The 16,726-nt window shown below is 48.4% G+C and overlaps 1 protein-coding gene across 1 annotated transcript in view; it reads left to right on the top strand.

Moving 5' to 3' along the window:
- Positions 1–9,099: 9,099 nt before the first annotated feature.
- Positions 9,100–16,726, top strand: part of LOC114895008 (somatomedin-B and thrombospondin type-1 domain-containing protein-like) — a 17,887-nt gene continuing 10,260 nt past the window's right edge. Inside the window, exon 1 of the mRNA XM_029222273.1 lies at positions 9,100–9,508. Coding sequence (XP_029078106.1) covers positions 9,100–9,508 — 409 coding nt within the window. The remainder of the gene's footprint in view (positions 9,509–16,726) is intronic.

The raw sequence follows: 16,726 nt of genomic DNA, 5'->3' as shown, positions 1-16,726 counted from the left end.
TGGGTCTTCATTGCTGCGCACGTGCAGCGAGCGGGGCCTACTCTTCGTTGCGGTGCGCGGGTTTCTCATTGCGGTGGCTTCTCTTGCTGCAGAGCACGGGCTCTAGGCGTGCGGGCTTTAGTAGTTGTGGCTCGCGGGCTCTAGAGCGCAGGCTCAGTAGTTGTGGCACACAGGCTTAGTTGCTCCGCGGCATGTGGGACCTTCCCGGACCAGGGCTCAAACCTGTGTACCCTGCATTGACAGACGGATTCTTAACCACTGCGTCACCAGGGAAGTCCCCCTTGTTTTGTATTGCCTCCTCTAATGCTCTATAAAACTTGCTCTTGCCCCAAACCCCTCAGGAACAGTGTCCCATTGCTCGGGAGGCACTGTACTCCCCCACTCCATGGATTGTTTGCCCTTCAACAAAGACATCGAACACGTTACTAAATTGTTTTAGTTTTGCCATTTGATACAAGCAAGATTTCGGGCGAGACCGATGCTGCTGGTTCTAGGACCACACTTTGAATAACAGGGTGTTGCATACCTTTGGACACAAATAAGAGAGAAGCCAATTATACGTGACAAATAAAAAGGAAAGAAGTTCCCAAGGAGGAAGTTCAGGGTTGGTTGATCCAGCAGTTCAACAAGTTCTTTAAGGGCTCAGGCTCTCTCCCGTTTTCCTGTCCCCCATCCCAGGTGGTTGGTGTTTAGTCTTCAGGCTTGTTGCCTCAAGGTCATGAGACAGCTCCAGGGGCCACCCCCACACTACTGAACTTTCAAGGGAAGAGGAGAGCATCCCCTCCTGTGACTTCCCCACTATCAGTGGGAAAGTCTTTCCCGGAGCCCCCTGCTCCTGGAGGGCTACTGATATGCACAGCCCAGGGGTACCACTTTAATAGACTTTACCGGAACACTGCCTCAGCTCCCAGCCGTCTTCTCCTCACATCTCCCTGGCCAGAAGAGCGTCCTGCAGTCAAGGCTAAACCGTCATTGGCAAGGAGATAGGATGACTGTGATTGGCTTAGACAGCTAGTTCTTAAAGGAAGGTGCTCAGACCAGCAGGATCAGCACCACCTGGGAAACCTGTTAGATATGCAAATTCTTGGGCTCTACCCCAGGTCTACTGAATTAGAAAGGCAAGGGATGAGGCCCAGCAATGGTTTCCCAAGGTCTCCCAGTGATTCTGATACACACTGGATTGAGCCCGGGCTACACACTGGAGTCATCAGGGTAACTCTTAAAATTACCACTGGATAGAAATCAGAATGGTGGTTACCTCTGGAAGTGGGCTGGGGTATAAACCTTCAAGAAGTGTGACCAACTTGTCCCACTTTGCCCTGGACATTCTTTGTTTTAGTACTGAAAGTCCTACATCCCAGAAAAACCCCCCAGTCTTGGACAAATCAGGACAGTGTGTCATCCTACCTTGAAGGGGCAAGAGGGAAATTTCTGGACATGTTCTATGTCATTATCTGGGTGGTGGCTACATGGGTGTACATGTGTGTAAAAATACCAATCTATCCATTTAAAGTTAGTGCACTTAACTCTACTAAATGTAAAAAATACTGATGTCCAAATTGTATTTCAGATCAACTGAATCAAAATCTCAACTGAGAATCTCAGGTACTGGTATTGGGAAAACTCTCTCTGGGGCTTCTAATGTTCAACTAGGTTTGACAACTAATGTGTTCAAATCACCTGAGATCTTGCTAAAAAAAAAAAAATGAAGATTCTGGGGACTTCCCTGGTGGTGCAGTGGATAAAACTCCACGCTCCCAATGCAGGGGGCCCGGGTTCGATCCCTGGTCAGGGAACTAGATCTCACATGCCTGCCGCAACTAAGAGTTTGCATGCCACAACTAAGGAGCCCACGTGCTGCAACTAAAGAGCCTGCCTGCTGCAACCAAGACCCCACACAGCCAAATAAATAAATAAATAATTTTTAAAAAGAAGATTCTGGGTCCGTAAGTCTGGGATGGGGCCTGAGATTCTGCATTTCTGACAAGCTCCCAGGTGATGCGGATGCTGGACTCTGTTCTGGGTAGTGAGGGCCAAGCCGCATCAAGATTTACCTTCTGGGTCTGAGGGCAGGGGGAGGCGGCCGTCTCCTGAAACATCTTGATGCTGTTATTGAGGAAGGGAGAAAGTTGGGGGAGAGGTAGACTAGCTGTGGGGTAGCCCACTCCTGTGGCATTCAGTGGAACCAGTGTTTAGGGTGAAGTTAGGAAAAATAGAAGCACACACATGGGCAACGTCACAAATGCAGAAGCTCAGACAGCTGTTCCCAAAGCCCTGACATGCCAAGAGGTCCATGTTTGCCTGAGTCCTGGCCTTAGCCAAGTCAAGACCAAGGACCCCAGCCTTTGTTCAGTTCGCTTGTCCTAAAGTCATCCAGGAAGCTGCCCCTCTGGAGAAGTCAAGTGCGTCATCCAGAGGTACCCTCTCCCTCTGCCCCGCACATGCCGTGGAGACTGATACCAGGCTGCCAGCTGGTTTAATTACTCAGATGGGAAGTTGGCTGGGAGAGCTCAGTCTTGGGCAGAGATTAATGACTCCATTATCTTCCTGGGCAATCATCCCACGTGGGCCTCAGTCTGGAATGTAGATGTAAGGTGTAAATAAAGTCCCTGTTCTGAGGGAGAGCATTTTTCATTGTCTCCAGATGGGAATTTGGCCCAGAAACCCTTGGCTCAATTCCAGGAGGTGTCTTTGTTTAGCGGAACAACCTGGTCCACTGGGGGCATGTGACACAGGTCTCCTGAGCGCTGGGCTGAGGTTTGGGGCAAAAAATGTATTACTCTTTTTCTTAAGCTCATAAGTAATACATGCGTGTTGGAAAAAATTTAAACGAGGAAGCTGGGTGCATGTAAGGTAACAGGCGATAGTTCTTGCCCCCCGCTTCCCACTCCCTGAAGGTAATGATGATTAACTTTTGGTGTGTATTCATCTAAACACATGTCTTTTTTTTGGTCCTTTGTTCTTTTCCTTTGATTCAACTTTATTGAGGTATAATACACTATATTATACACTCTATGGCACATATTTAAAGTGTGTTATTTGATTAGTTTTGCTATGTGTCAGACCCATGGTAACTTCACCACAATTAAGATAAAGAACATATCTATCACCTTCCAAATCTGTTATCCATCCTTGTGCCCTTTTGCAATCCTCCCTCCCTTCCTCCCCCCACCCCCAAACATTGACCTACTCTTGTCACGATAAATTAGTTTGCACTTTCTAGAATTTATGTAAGTGAAATCACAGTGCATGTACTCATTTTTAGGTGATGGAGGTTGGCTTCTTTTTTTCAGTATGATGATTTTGAGATGTCATAGGTATCAATAATTTTCCTTTTTTTTACTGCTGAGAAGTATCCCATGTATGGATGTTCCATGATTTGTTTATCCACTCATCCGTTGATGAACTTTCTAGATTGTTTCTAGTTTTTGGTGATTACAAATAAAGCTGCTCTGAACATTTAAGTACAAGTCTTTGTGGACAAATATTTTGTTTCTTTGGGTAAATGCATAGGAGTGGAATGGCTGGATGGTATCGTATGGTGGGTACATGTTTAACATTTCAAGAAACTATTTTCTAAAATGGTTTAGCACATTTTGCATTCCGCCAGCAGTGTATGAGAGTTCCATATGCTCCCTGTCCTCACCAACACTTGTTATGATCAGTCTTTGTAATTTTCGATGTTCTAATGGATGTGCAGTGGTATCTCATTGTGATTTTAATTTTCATTTCCCTAATGACTGATGCTATGGAGCATCTTTTTATGTGCAATTACTGGCTATTCACATATACTCTTTTGTGAAGTGTCTGGGAGCAGGGGGTTGAAGGTGTTTTTTGTTTTTTGTTTTTGCGGTACACGGGCCTCTCACTGCTGTGGCCTCTCCTGTTGCGGAGCACAGGCTCCAGACGCGCAGGCTCAGCGGCCATAGCTCACGGGCCCAGCCACTCGACGGCATGTGGGATCTTCCCGGACTGGGGCACGAACCCTTGTCCCCTGTATCGGCAGGCGGACTCTCAACCACTGTGCCACCAGGGAAGCCCTTGAAGGTTTTTTTAAAACTGCTAACATTGAGGTCCCCATGTGATACCCAAGCACAGATGTCAATTAGGCAGTTGCATGGTTAGTTTTATTTTTATTTTTTGGCCACGCCATGTGGGATCTTAGTTCCCCAACCAGGGATCAAACCTGCTCCCCCTGCGTTGGAAGCACAGCATCTTAACCACTGGACTGCCAGGGAAGTCCCAGGCAGTTGGATATTAGAGGCTAGACTTCAGAGGAAAGGTCCAGGTTGGCGATGTAAATTCAGGAGTTGTCAACTTATCGGTGTTTTGAGTCGCGAGACCAGATGAGACCAGTAAGGGAGAGTGTGTAGGCAGAGAAGAGGCCAGATCTGGGTTTGGGGGACACTCGATTAATCTGAAGCCAGAAGATGAGCAAAAACCACTCAAAGCAACTAAGAAGGAGTGGCTGGTGAGGTAAGAGGAGGAGGAAGAGAAGAAAGTGTTTCCTGGCAGGCAACACTATAGTGGCTGGCCTCCAAAGATGGCCCGTAGAGAACCACACACTCTGCTCTTCACACTCCGGTGTGGCCCCTCCCACTTTCATTTCTGGGCTGACCCTGCGAAACCAACAGAATGGAGTAGAAGCGACGTGCCTGACTTCTGAGGTTGTAAGAAGCCCCGTAGCTTCCACCTTGGCTTTTGGAACATTGCTCTGGAATAAATTAGTTGCCATCGAAGAAGTTTGGCTGTGAGACTACCATGATGGGAGGAAGCCCAAGCTAGCCATGTGAAAAGACAATATGGAGAGAAAAAGATGGCCCGCTAGTCCTTGGTTGTTCCAACCATCTCAGTCGAGGCAGCAGACAGGTGAGCGAAGAAGCTGCTTTGGACGTCTGGCCCAATCAAGCCTTGAGATGACTTCAGCAGTAGCTGCTTATTTATTTATTGTTTGTTTGTTTGTTTATTTTAGCAGCTCACGGGATCTTAGTTCCCTGACCAGGCATTGAACCCGGGCCCCCTGCAGTGGAAGTGCGGGGTCCTAATGGGACACCAGGGAACTCCCAGCAGCAGCTGCTTTCTGACTGCAGTTGCATGAGAGACCCCAAGTGAACTACCGAACCAACCCACAGGACTATGAGTGATAATAATAAATTGCTGTTTTAGGCGTCTAAGTTCTGGGGCAGTTCGTTAGGCAGCAGCAGATAACTGAGACAGACGTGAGCAGTGAAGGGAGACTGACAAGCCCCCCTGCCCCCACCCAGAGCCCAGTAGCCTTCAGCCCAGACCCATGGAGAGAGGGGTGTTCCGCCTCAGCTGGACGGCTCTCTGCATTCTGATGGGTCCCCCCTCCCTGCTAAGAGGAGAATAAGCTTCTCTTTGTGTCCACAGATGTGGCATCTGCCAAGAGCCCCACAGCCCCCAGGGCCCTTACAAAAGGACAACAAGGGAGATTTTCTGGGAACTGGGTCACCAGTTACTTGGATGCTTCAAACCTGGCAGGACAGAAAGAAACCAGATAAAGGAGGCTGGAAACTCCAGGAAGCCCCTGGTCCTTGTCAAGGGGACATGCCATGGTCAGGAGTGGTTGCCTGCCCCCAACTGACCCTTACATCAATAGAGACCACCTTTCTCTGTTTCTCTTTCTTCTTTTTTCCTTTCTTTCTTTTTTCTTGGTAGTTAAAGCATTTGTAAATCAATATTTTATATATACGTAATATTGTTACATACATATATTTTATTATATATATGTAATTAAAAGCCACCATCCCATTCTACCCTTCCCACACCCTATTCAGTTCTCTAGGGGCAATCACTTAACTTTTTTTTTCTTTTTTCACATTTATTTGAATAGGTAATATGGGCATGACGTAAAAATTTCAAAAGGTACCACACAGCAGCTCCTCTCTCCAAAAGCAATTACTCCTACCAGTTTAGTACATCTCCTTACAGAGATATGCTATGCATATGTCAGCATATAATGTAAATATTCTTTAAAGTAAAGCAGAGATGGTAACAGGCTACAAACACTGTCACACACCTTGCTTTTTCACCTAATAATGTACCTCCAAGATTTTCTGTATCAGTACATAAACAACTGCTTTGTTATTTTAGGAGACTGCATAATATCCCATTGTAAGGATGGATCGTAACAGATTTAACCAGCCCCTATGAGGGACAGTGAGGTTGATGGCAACTTTTTTTTTTTTTTGGTACGCGGGCCTCTCACTGTTGTGGCCTCTCCCATTGCAGAGCACAGGCTCCGGACGCGCAGGCTCAGCGGCCATGGCTCATGGGCCCAGCCGCTCCGCGGCATGCGGGATCTTCCCGGACCGGGGCACGAACCCGTGTCCCCTGCATCGGCAGGCCGACTCTCAGCCACAGCGCCACCAGGGAAACCCGGTGGCAACTTTTTGATATTATAGTGAAGCAGCAAAGAACCTTGTACTCTCATTTTCCTGCACACATGCCTCTACCTGTAAGGATTCCTGAGTCCAAAGATACACACTTTTGTTAATTTTGATAGATATTGATGGACTGTCTTCCAAAGAGACTGTGCTGATGTACTTGTCCACCAACTTCATGCTCAATATCCTTTCTCCATACCCTCCCCAATTCTATTCAAAGAGAAATCAACATTTTTGATTTTCCCTAATTGGTAAGAAATGGTATCTCTGTACTTTTACATTTGAAATGTCTTATTAGGGAGTTTGACTATCTTCACATTCTTAGTTGGCATGGCAACTATGTCTCGCCCTTGTAGCTATTTCTTCTCATTGTTATTTCCATAGACCTAAATAATGTACTCATGTGGACATTTGTTGATTTATCAGCTTTAGACATTATCTATTGAGTTTTGCTCCAATAAATGAGGATTTAGTGCACTTACAGTATCCTCTTACATGTCCTCTCTCTTTCCAACCTTCCTTCCTTCTCATTCTATTTATGAAAAAAAATATTATCAGCTTTCCACTTATGGTAGTGATATGTTTTCTTTTTAAATAGACTTTATTTTTAAGAGCAGTTTTAGACACAGTCAAATTGAGCAGAAAGAGTTCTCATAAACTCTCTGCTCCCCACCCCTGCTCAGCCCCTCCCCCATCAACATCCCCCACCAGAGTGATCCGTTTGTTGCGATAAATTGAAGCTACATCCACACAATCTTATCACCCACAGCCCATGGTTTACGCTACGGTTCGCCCTTGGTGTTGTAAGTTCTATGGGTTTGGACAAATGTATAATAACATATACCCATCAGTATGGTACCAGACACGGTATTTTCACTCTACTAAAAATTCTCTGTGCTCCACCTATTCAGCCCTCTTTCCTCCTTAATCCCTGGCAACACTGATCTTTTTACTGTCTCCATGGTTTTGCCTTTTCCAGAATGTCATATAGTCGGAATCATACAGTATGTAGTCTTTTCAGATTGACTTCTTTCACTTAGTAATATGCATTTAAGTTTCTTCAGTGTGTTTTCATGGCTTGATAGTTCATTTCTTTTTAGCGGTGATTTATATTCCATTGTCTGGATGTACCACAGTTTATCCATTCACTCACTGAGGGACATCTTGGTTGCTTCCAAGTTTTGGCAATTATGGATAAAGCTGCTATAAACATCCATGTGCAGGTTTCTGTATGGACATAAGTTTTCAACTCATTTGGGTAAATACCAAGAAGCACGATTGCTGGCTTGCGTTGTAAGAGTGTATTTAGTCTTGTAAGAAACTGCTAAACTGTCTTCCATAGCGGCTGTACCATTTTGCATTCCCATCAGCAATGTACGAGAGTTCCTTTTGCTCCACATCTTAACCAGCATTTGGCGTTGTCAGTGTTCCAGATATTGGCCATTCTAACAGGTGTGTAGTGGTAGCTCATAGTTTTAATTTGCATTTCCCTAATGACATGATGTGGAGCATCTCTTCATATGCTTCTTTGCCATCTGTATTTCTTCTTTGGTGCGTGTCTGTTTAGGTCTTTGGCTCATTTTTAATCCAATTGTTTGTTTTCTTGTTGAGTTTTGAGAGTTCTTTGCATGTTTTGGCTAATAGTCCATTATCAGATGTGTCTTTTGCAAATATTTTCTCCCAGCCTGTGGCTTGTCTTCTCATCCTCTTTTTTTTATTATTATACTTTTCTTTTTTTCTTTTATTTATTTATTTTATTTTCCTTTTTTGTTTTTGGCTGCGTCGGGTCTTAGTTGCAGCACACAAGATCTTTCTTTGTGGCGTGTGGGCTTCTCTCTAGTGGTGGCGTGCAGGTTTTCTCTTCTCTAGATGTGGTGGCACAGGCTCCAGGGCGTGTGGGCTCTGTAGTTTGCGGCACGCAGGCTGCCTCAGTGAGGCACCCGAGGTCAGTAGTTGTGGCACGTGGGCTTAGCTGCCCCAAGCATGTGGGATGTTAGTTCCCCCACCAGGGGTCGAACCCGCGTCCCCTGCATTGGAAGGCGGATTCTTAACCAGTGGACCACCAGGGAAGTCCCTCTTCTCATCCTCTTGAGTGATACAGGTTTGTAACAAATAACTCATTTAAAAATTTAAAAAATGGGTCAACTTAAGGATAAATATTCAGGAAATGATAGTTAAAGTGGTAGGAATATAGCAAAAAAGGAAGGTGTATCCAAGGGACTCGGGCAATACTGACGATACACAAAGGGCCTGGTACACAGCCTGGCTCTCAAGCTGCTTACCTGGCAATTATTATGCCCGTTATTACTATTTAAATAATATTGGCAGCTATTGTTGCTCTTATAATTATGGCATAGCGGCTATTACTGTTATTAGTGCTATAACAATACACTATTGTTATCTGTTATAATGCATTGTTTTGATGAAGCTCTGTATCGCTTCTAACTCGCTGGAACCTGGGGGCAATGGGATACGCTGCAAAGTTGCTGCGGTTATTGTTACTATTATCTTGATATTTCACCGCCTCAAGCCGCGCAAAGTTTTTATAGGACGAATGGGGGTGGATAACAGTTCCGTGACAGGTAGGAGGTGGGTCTGGGGAGGGGTCGGGCCAGGAGCCTCCGCCCCACAATGGGGCGGGCCGCTTAGGGTCGGTCCCGGTCGGCCTGCGGTCCCCAGCCTGAGCCCGGCTATGGCCCCGCGCGGCGCGGCGCCGATCCTGCCGCTGGCGCTCGCTCTGACCGCCGTGGCCGCGGTGTCCTGGGCACGGGGACCATCGGGCACGCTCTGGTCCCGGCAGGGCTGCGCCGCGCTGGGCCGCTGCTGCCCGGGCCGTGACCCGACCTGCGCGGCCCGCGGGCCCCCTCGCTGCTTCTGCGATCAGGCGTGCAGAGAGGTCCGGGACTGCTGCCCCGACTACGCGCGGGCCTGCCCAGGTGCGCCCCCGGGAGCACGTGGCATGGGCGGAGCTCCCAGCGCGGAGGGGAGCAGGGTACCGGGGTGCGACGGTACAAGGAAGAGAGGAAGCCGCCCTCGGAGGGGCGCAAGAGCAAGGGGGACGGGGACGCTCAGGACACCAGGCGAAGAGTGGGGCTGGAAAGGTGCGCGCGGAGAAAGATGCTCGGGCGGGCATGGACACCGCTGCGCGAGTCTGGGGGAGGGGGCGGAATGGAGACGGATTCGAGGAGAATAGAGGGGCGTTTGGGAGGAGAGGGTGCGAGAGGCCTCCTCTCGCGCGGGACTTGGGAGGACCGCGCGAGGATGGAGGGCTCGTGGAAGAGGCGCGCGAGCCAGGAGCTCGGGTGAGGGACGCGGGGCCCCCAACAGAAATAGGCTTGTGCGGGCACTGAGGGGTGCAAGAGAGGAGGGAGCAAGAGAGAGCAGGGGGCGCACTCGCTAAGGAGGGCGCACGCGGCTGGAAGGGGTAAGAGGGAGGAGGGGGCGTATGCGATCATCTGGGCTCGTGAGGCGTGGAGGGGTTGCGAAGGCGCAGAGGGCGCTTGGGTGCCAGATTTAGCAAATAAAAATCCAAGATGCCCAGTTAAACTTAAATTTCAGTTAAATAACAAATACTTTTAAAGTGTACGTATGTCCTCAATATTGCACAGGCCATACTTATATTAAAACTTATTATTTTTCTGAAATTCAAATCTAACTGGCCGTCCTGTATTTTATCTGACAACCTTAGCTGGCGGAAGGGCGTGGGGCATAGGGAGTGCGAGTGGGATCACGCACCACATCGCGGGCAGGGAGGTCACAAGGCAGATGGAGGGGGTGTTGAGAAGCCGAGAGAAAGGCTGAAGCCTGGAGAGGGTTTGGAGTGGAGGGACGCTGAGAGCCGAGAGAGGAAACGGGCTGGGTGGTCCGGGGAGGGGCGGAAGAACTGGGTGTGTGTGTGGAACAGGTTAAAACTTAGGTGAATGAGCGGGGGTGTGTGGGGGGGAGGTGTGAGGGGGTTGGGATGGGATGTACTGATCCCTGGGCAAGTAAAGTCCGGGCACTGGTCCCAGTGCCGGCCGTGGCCACCGGACCAGGGTCTAGGTCATTCCCTCTAGAGACCCCTGCCAGAGTGGTATCCACCAGGCGTTGAAATTAGGGTCCACTTTTGTTGAGCCCCCAGTGGGGAGGACTCCATCCTTTTTAAATTCCAGGAATAACCTTTTCACACCCATTGGACACAAAAATCTAAATTCTGTCACCTTGTCAAGCGGATATGATCTAACTTTCCTTTGTCAGGGAGAAGAGTGATTGATTGGAGCCCTCTACCTGGAGATATCAGTGGAGCTTCCTTCAGGAACTTATATTTAAATGAAGGCAGCTTTAAAACAATTCAAAATTGAAGGGATCCAACATTTATTGATCACCAACCTACTCTGTGGGCTGGGTCTCTCATCCAACCCGATTACTGTCTCACAGCACTCTGGGGCTCTGGTCTTTAATAATGTCCCTACTCAGCAGATGGGAAGAGCGTGGCTCCGAGAGGAGCGGGCTTTGGCCAGCCAAGGTGATCCAGTAGGATTTGGACCTGGCGATCCCCTTTCTTCTAGCCCCTTGCTGCTTCTCACAACTTTGAGTGGCAAATGGTGGAAATTCAGGCAGCAGAGACGAACAAGTAATTTTGGATGTGCTGTCTTCCCAAATCATAGCAAATGAGACTCCCCCAGATTAAACTTGCAGAAGGACTATCTTGGGAATGCTTTTGTACCCATCTGCTTCTGTGCAGAGACTGCATGCAGCCGTGTGGCCACCCAGATTGTAGGGCTGAGGTTCTCAGTTCAGCTGCACCCACAGGGGCTTCCCTGTCACACGGCAGGAGTGGGGACCCAGGAAGGGAACCAGGCAGAGGGATCAGTGACACTTTCCCACGGTTTGATCCACGCTGACAGAATCACACGATGTTATCAGCTCCCCGGGGGTTCCCGTTACATAAAGAGCTTGGGCTGGTGGGCCCAGCAGCCTCAAAGCTTTGCCCACCTCTTTGTTTTGCTCCTTTGGGAAGGTGTCAAAAAGGCAGTAGGTCTAGGATCTGCCCCCTTGTCTAGGCTGGGCAGAGCTGAGGTCTTATGAATAGACCTGGGAAAAGTTCACTTTTCCACCTCCCAGGGGAGCAGAGCAGAAGGGGACATGGGGACCAGTTAGGAGGCAAGATATGTTTTTTCATGAGTGATTTAGGCGATAAAGTTGACTAACTTCAGGAATTGATTGTGGTAGAGGGAGGTGTTGAGGACGGCTTAAAAACAAACAAACAGGGCTTCCCTGGTGGCGCAGTGGTTGAGAGTCTGCCTGCCGATGCAGGGGACGCGGGTTCGTGCCCCGGTCCGGGAGGATCCCATATGCCACGGGGCAGCTGGGCCCGTGAGCCATGGCCGCTGAGCCTGCGCGTCTGGAGCCTGTGCTCCGCAGCGGGAGAGGCCACAGCAGTGAGAGGTCCGCGTACCACAAAAAACAAACAAACCACTAACATTTACTGAGTACTTATTACCTGCTGGGGAGGTACTGTTTTAGGTGCTTTAAATAAATTGTCTCCTTTAAGCCTCATAACAGCCCGATGGAATAGATAGTGTTATCACGCCCACTTTACAGATGAGGCACGGAGACATGGAGAGGTAGTGAGCTACTCTGACTTGCCCAGCTATTAGGCAGTAAATCTAGGATTTGAACCCCAGCAGTCTGGCTCCAGATCACAATACCATATGGTTGCTTGAGGGTGGGAGGACTTAAGCCTGTCGCAGGAGGGAAGCTCGAGCCCTCAGGTGGAACAGGAGCCCTTGACCTTGCCCACCTTCAGTTCAATTACATTGCTGGCCACCTGCTATGTGCCCAGCTCAGCTGGGACCAGTGGGGGCCAGAAAGATGGGACTCTGGTCCCCCTCAAGCTTATATTCTATTTTTGGGCGACAGGTTGGCTTGCTCAGTTAGAGCAAGCGGAGGCTTGGAAATGATTGGTGAGGATGGGGTGGGGTCAGGAAGAGGGTGGGTCTGGAGCGGCTAGTAAAACCTTAAAGGATGGACACCATTACTTCATGTTTTTCAAGTTCCTTACTGAATGTTTTCAAGTATTTTATGCTCCTTAATTCTTACTTCAACCCTGTAGGGATCAGAGTCCCTACTTATGCACTTATGTGTTCATTGTGCTGGTCAGTACTCTGAGGGTTGTGACACAACTCGTATTACTTAAGCTAATAAGGGGATGTATTGGGACAGGTAACTGAAAAACAATCCATGGATTCTGACTTCAGGCATGGCTGGATCCAGGGACTCCAAGGATGTCATTGGGACTCTCTTTCCACCTCTCAGCTCTGCTTGTGTTAGTTTCCATCTCAGGCATGCTGTCACCGAGTGTTGATAAAGACAGTACCTAGTAGCTCCCAACTGGTGTCCCTAGTGGAATGAGAGATCCTTTTCCTAGTTACTCCAGCCAAACTCCTAGGGATGGTTCTCATAGGCCCAGTTTGGGTTGCATGCTCATTCACGATCCAATAAATCACTGAGTCTAGGGAGAAGGAATATGTCAACTGGTCATGTCTGGGTCACATATGTACCCAATCCCAGGATTGAGAAGGTGAGGTCAGCCCTACCCAAACTATGTGGACTGAGAGTGGGGCGGGTTGCTTCCTCAAAAGAAAACCGAGGCGGTGTTACCAGAAGATGGGGCTAAGGAGTCTGGGAGGGCAGAAATGACAGCTGCCCACTTCCAGCTGTAGCGGACCCTGCATTTCAGGGAACTCCAAGTAAAAGTGTGCTGAGACATCAAACAGGAGGAAGAGGAGGCAGGTGGTGACTGTGGATGCACTGGGGAAACACATTTTTAGCCGCTAGTGTTTACAAAAGATCTTTTGTGAAAACACCTCAACAGGAGATGGAAACCAGTAAAGGATTTCAGGTGACAGGTCAGAACTGCATTCCAGAAAAATCCTTTTGCTAGACAGTGAGGAGGATGGATGGTCAGGGGGCTGGGCAGTGAGGTTCAGAGAAAAAGGTCGGGTTTGAATTGTCCAGAAAGGCATTTCGTGCTGAGCCTGGGCCTGTTGGCGGCAGGGCAGAGGGATCCAAGGGGACTGTGGGAAATTCAGCCTGGCTCCAGCAGGCTCTGCTGACATGATGTTATCTGGGTCTCCAGGGCTGGAAGAGCAACCTTAAAAGCTCCTCGCATCTCCCTCTTTTTCAGCTGCACTGATAAGCTAGAATTTCTCCTTTACTGAGAAAAAGGTGGGAGGCCTTTGTTTTGAGAAACACTGCCACCTGGTGGTACCTTTCTGGAATGCCAACTTGCGGTCACATTTCCTTTGTGGTCGTTAAGGCACAATTTGCTCATTCAGAATTCACTGACTCTTTATTTACTGGGTCCCTATGTGTCAGGCACTGTGTTTGGTCCTGGAATTCAGCAGGGAACAAGGCCCCTGCCTCCACAGAGCTGACATTCTAGTTGAGGAGGCTGACAAGATATGAATAATCACATTCCCTTGGTCCGGCTGCCCAGCCAGTGCCTGAATCTGGGCTGCCATCTCCTTGTCAGTTGTCCAGCCACTCTGTGAACACTGACACTAAACTCACTTTTTCTAGTAGACTTTTTTCTTTTCTTTTAAAAAAATATTTATTTATTAATATTAAATAATATTAATTATTTAATATTAAGAGCAGGTTGCACCTGGTCTTAGTTGTGGCTTGCTAGCTCCTTAATTGCAGCAGATGGGCTGCTTAGTTACAGCATGCATGTGGGATCTAGTTCCTTGACCACGGATCTAACCCAGGCCCCCTGCATTGGGAGCACGGAGTCTTAACCACTGCCCCACCAGAGATGTCCCCACTAGCAGATTTTTCTATTGTAGATTATACTCTCTCACCTGGACAACTGCAGTAGCTGTTTTATTGGTTTCCCTGATTCTGCCCTGACCCCCATCCAGCAGCTAGAGACATCCTATTAAAACCTTAATAGTGATAATGTCACTCCTCTGCTCAGAACTTGGCAGTGGCTTTTCTTCATGCTTTGAATAAAGTCCAAGTTCCTTACAATAGTCATCAAGGCCCTGTATGCTATCACTGCCCGCCTCTGTCTGACATCACTTCCTGCCACTTTCCTTCCTGCTTTTTATGCTCTAGCCACACTGGCCTCCTCACTGTCCCTCCAGCATCTAACCAGGACTCTGCCTCAGGCCCTTTGCACTGCCTGTTCCCTCTGCCTGGAACATTTCCCCCCAGATACCTACACAGCTCCCTCCCTTACCTCCTCAGATGACCTTTGTCATGGAGGCCCCCCTTGACCCCTCTATCTGAAACAGTTTCTTGTCGCCCTGCACCTGCCACTCTTATCCTTCTTTGGATTTTCTCAGAGCATGGGTTGCTAGTTGAAATTACCTCATATATTGTATTGTTTCTTGTCTGTTTCCCCTACTGAATGTCAGCTCCTCCAGGGCAGGCGCTTTTTCTGCTTTGCTCCTCTGTGTTCCCGGCACCGGGGCCAGTGCTTGGCATATAGTAGGCCCCAAATAGTTGTTGAATAAATGCAGAGAGTCCCCTGTTGTATTGAGTGTTTTCTATCTTTCTAGTGCTGCACATCTGTCACTGCACCAATTCTGTGAGACTATAGCTGGAATCCAAGCTTGTGTGACTCCAGCGTCTTGTCTTGACTTAGATATTCAGTCTCCTTAAGCTCCACTTGCCTCTTCTGTGAGATGGATTTGACAATAGCGCAAATACATACATATATATATATATATATATGTAGGAGTTGGGGTTCTGGCGAGTGACAGGTGGTACGCCCAGAAGAGTTGAATGGAACATAATTTGACAAGGGTTCCATTCGCTATGGTGTGGGCAGGGGGAAGTGGTGTTATAGGAGCTTGGTGAGGGCAGGATCCATGGCTGAGGGGCCCCTCCATGCAGGACTGAGGGTAAGGTGGGTGGAGGAGCAATAAACACCTGGGCTGCACGTCTCCTCCGCATGGGTGCCTCACTGGCTAAACTCAATCACTGGCCAGGGGGCCTCTCTGATGCACAGGCTTCCCTGCGGGGCAGAGGGCACAAAGAAGGACCCTGAAGTTGTTGTGAGGATTACATGAAGTCCGGGACTTGACCTGCCTGGTCCAGCAGCAGTGACATAATTGACATCGTTATTAGGTGGGTGTTGAAAGCAATAGATGATTGTTCAGCTGTCGTACTTTATTTCCTCCTTCCCTCCTTCCCCTGAGCATTTCAACTCTGCTCAGAGTTGAGAGCCATGCAAGGAGTATGTGACTTCCTGAGGTGCCAGAAGCAACACTGTCTGTGTTTACAACACAATCACCCCTTCCCTCAGTTCAAGAATGTACACTTTTTTTTTCTTCGCATTTTCAAGTTGCTGAACTAGGATATGTCTCATAGCTGGTGAATGTTTGTCATGAGGACAGACCTGGTCTTTCTTGTTCCCCACGGTGTCTCCAGCACCTAGGACAGTGCCCAACTCACAGGAGATGCTCGGTAAATGTTTGTGGAATGAGTGAACTAATTCTGACAGCAGTAGTGCCCTGTGTGTTCACAAGTGTCTGTGTGTGTGTGTGTGTGTGTGTGTGTGTGTGAGAGAGAGAGAGAGAGAGAGAGAGAGAGAGGGAGAGAGGGAGAGAGAGAGTGAGAGTGACTGTCAAGGCCTGTCAAGAAACGCTTGACAATTTCTTTTTTTTTTTTCTTTTTTTAATATTTAGTTAGTTAGTTAGTTTGGCTGCACTGGGTCTTAGTTGTGGCACGCGGGATCTTCTAGTTGTGGCATGAAAGCTCTTAGTTGCAGCATGCGGACTTAGTTGCGGCATGCATGCGGGATCTAGTCCCCGACCAGGGATCAAACCCGGGCCGCCTGCATTCGGAGCATGCAGTCTTACCCACTGGACCACCAGGGAAGTCCATGGCTTGACAATTTTTTGTCAAGAAATTCTCTCCCTGGGGAAAGTCTGAAGATCCCACGTTTTGGCCAGATGGCCTTCCCTGTCTGGTTTGGCCCAGTCCTGGTCTGGGACTGTGGACTTGGGTGAAGAAGCTGAAGGTCTCAAAGGCCACATCATCAGAAAATACCTACTCACTGGGCCCCTGACTGTGGTAGCACAGGGAGCATCTCATGGACATGGACGCCCAGCAACTTCCTTCTTTTTTTATGGTGAAATATTTCAGACCTAGCCCAATGTGGAGAGAACAATATAATAAACCCTCATGAAAAGCTAAGAAATAAGCCTAGATGAATACCGCTGGAGCTTCTGCATTCCTGTCCTTTCTCCTCAGAGGTAACTGCTATGCTGAATTTGGTATTTATAATTCCTGCGGAGGGGTGTGTGTGTGTGTGTATATATATATAT

The sequence above is a fragment of the Monodon monoceros genome, unplaced genomic scaffold, assembly GCF_005190385.1.
Source record: "Monodon monoceros isolate NGI ecotype Baffin Bay Population unplaced genomic scaffold, NGI_Narwhal_1 Super_Scaffold_13, whole genome shotgun sequence".
Taxonomy (NCBI): domain Eukaryota; kingdom Metazoa; phylum Chordata; class Mammalia; order Artiodactyla; family Monodontidae; genus Monodon; species Monodon monoceros.
The sequence above is the reverse complement of the archived record's forward strand: the minus strand, read 5'-3'. Positions and strand labels throughout refer to the sequence as shown.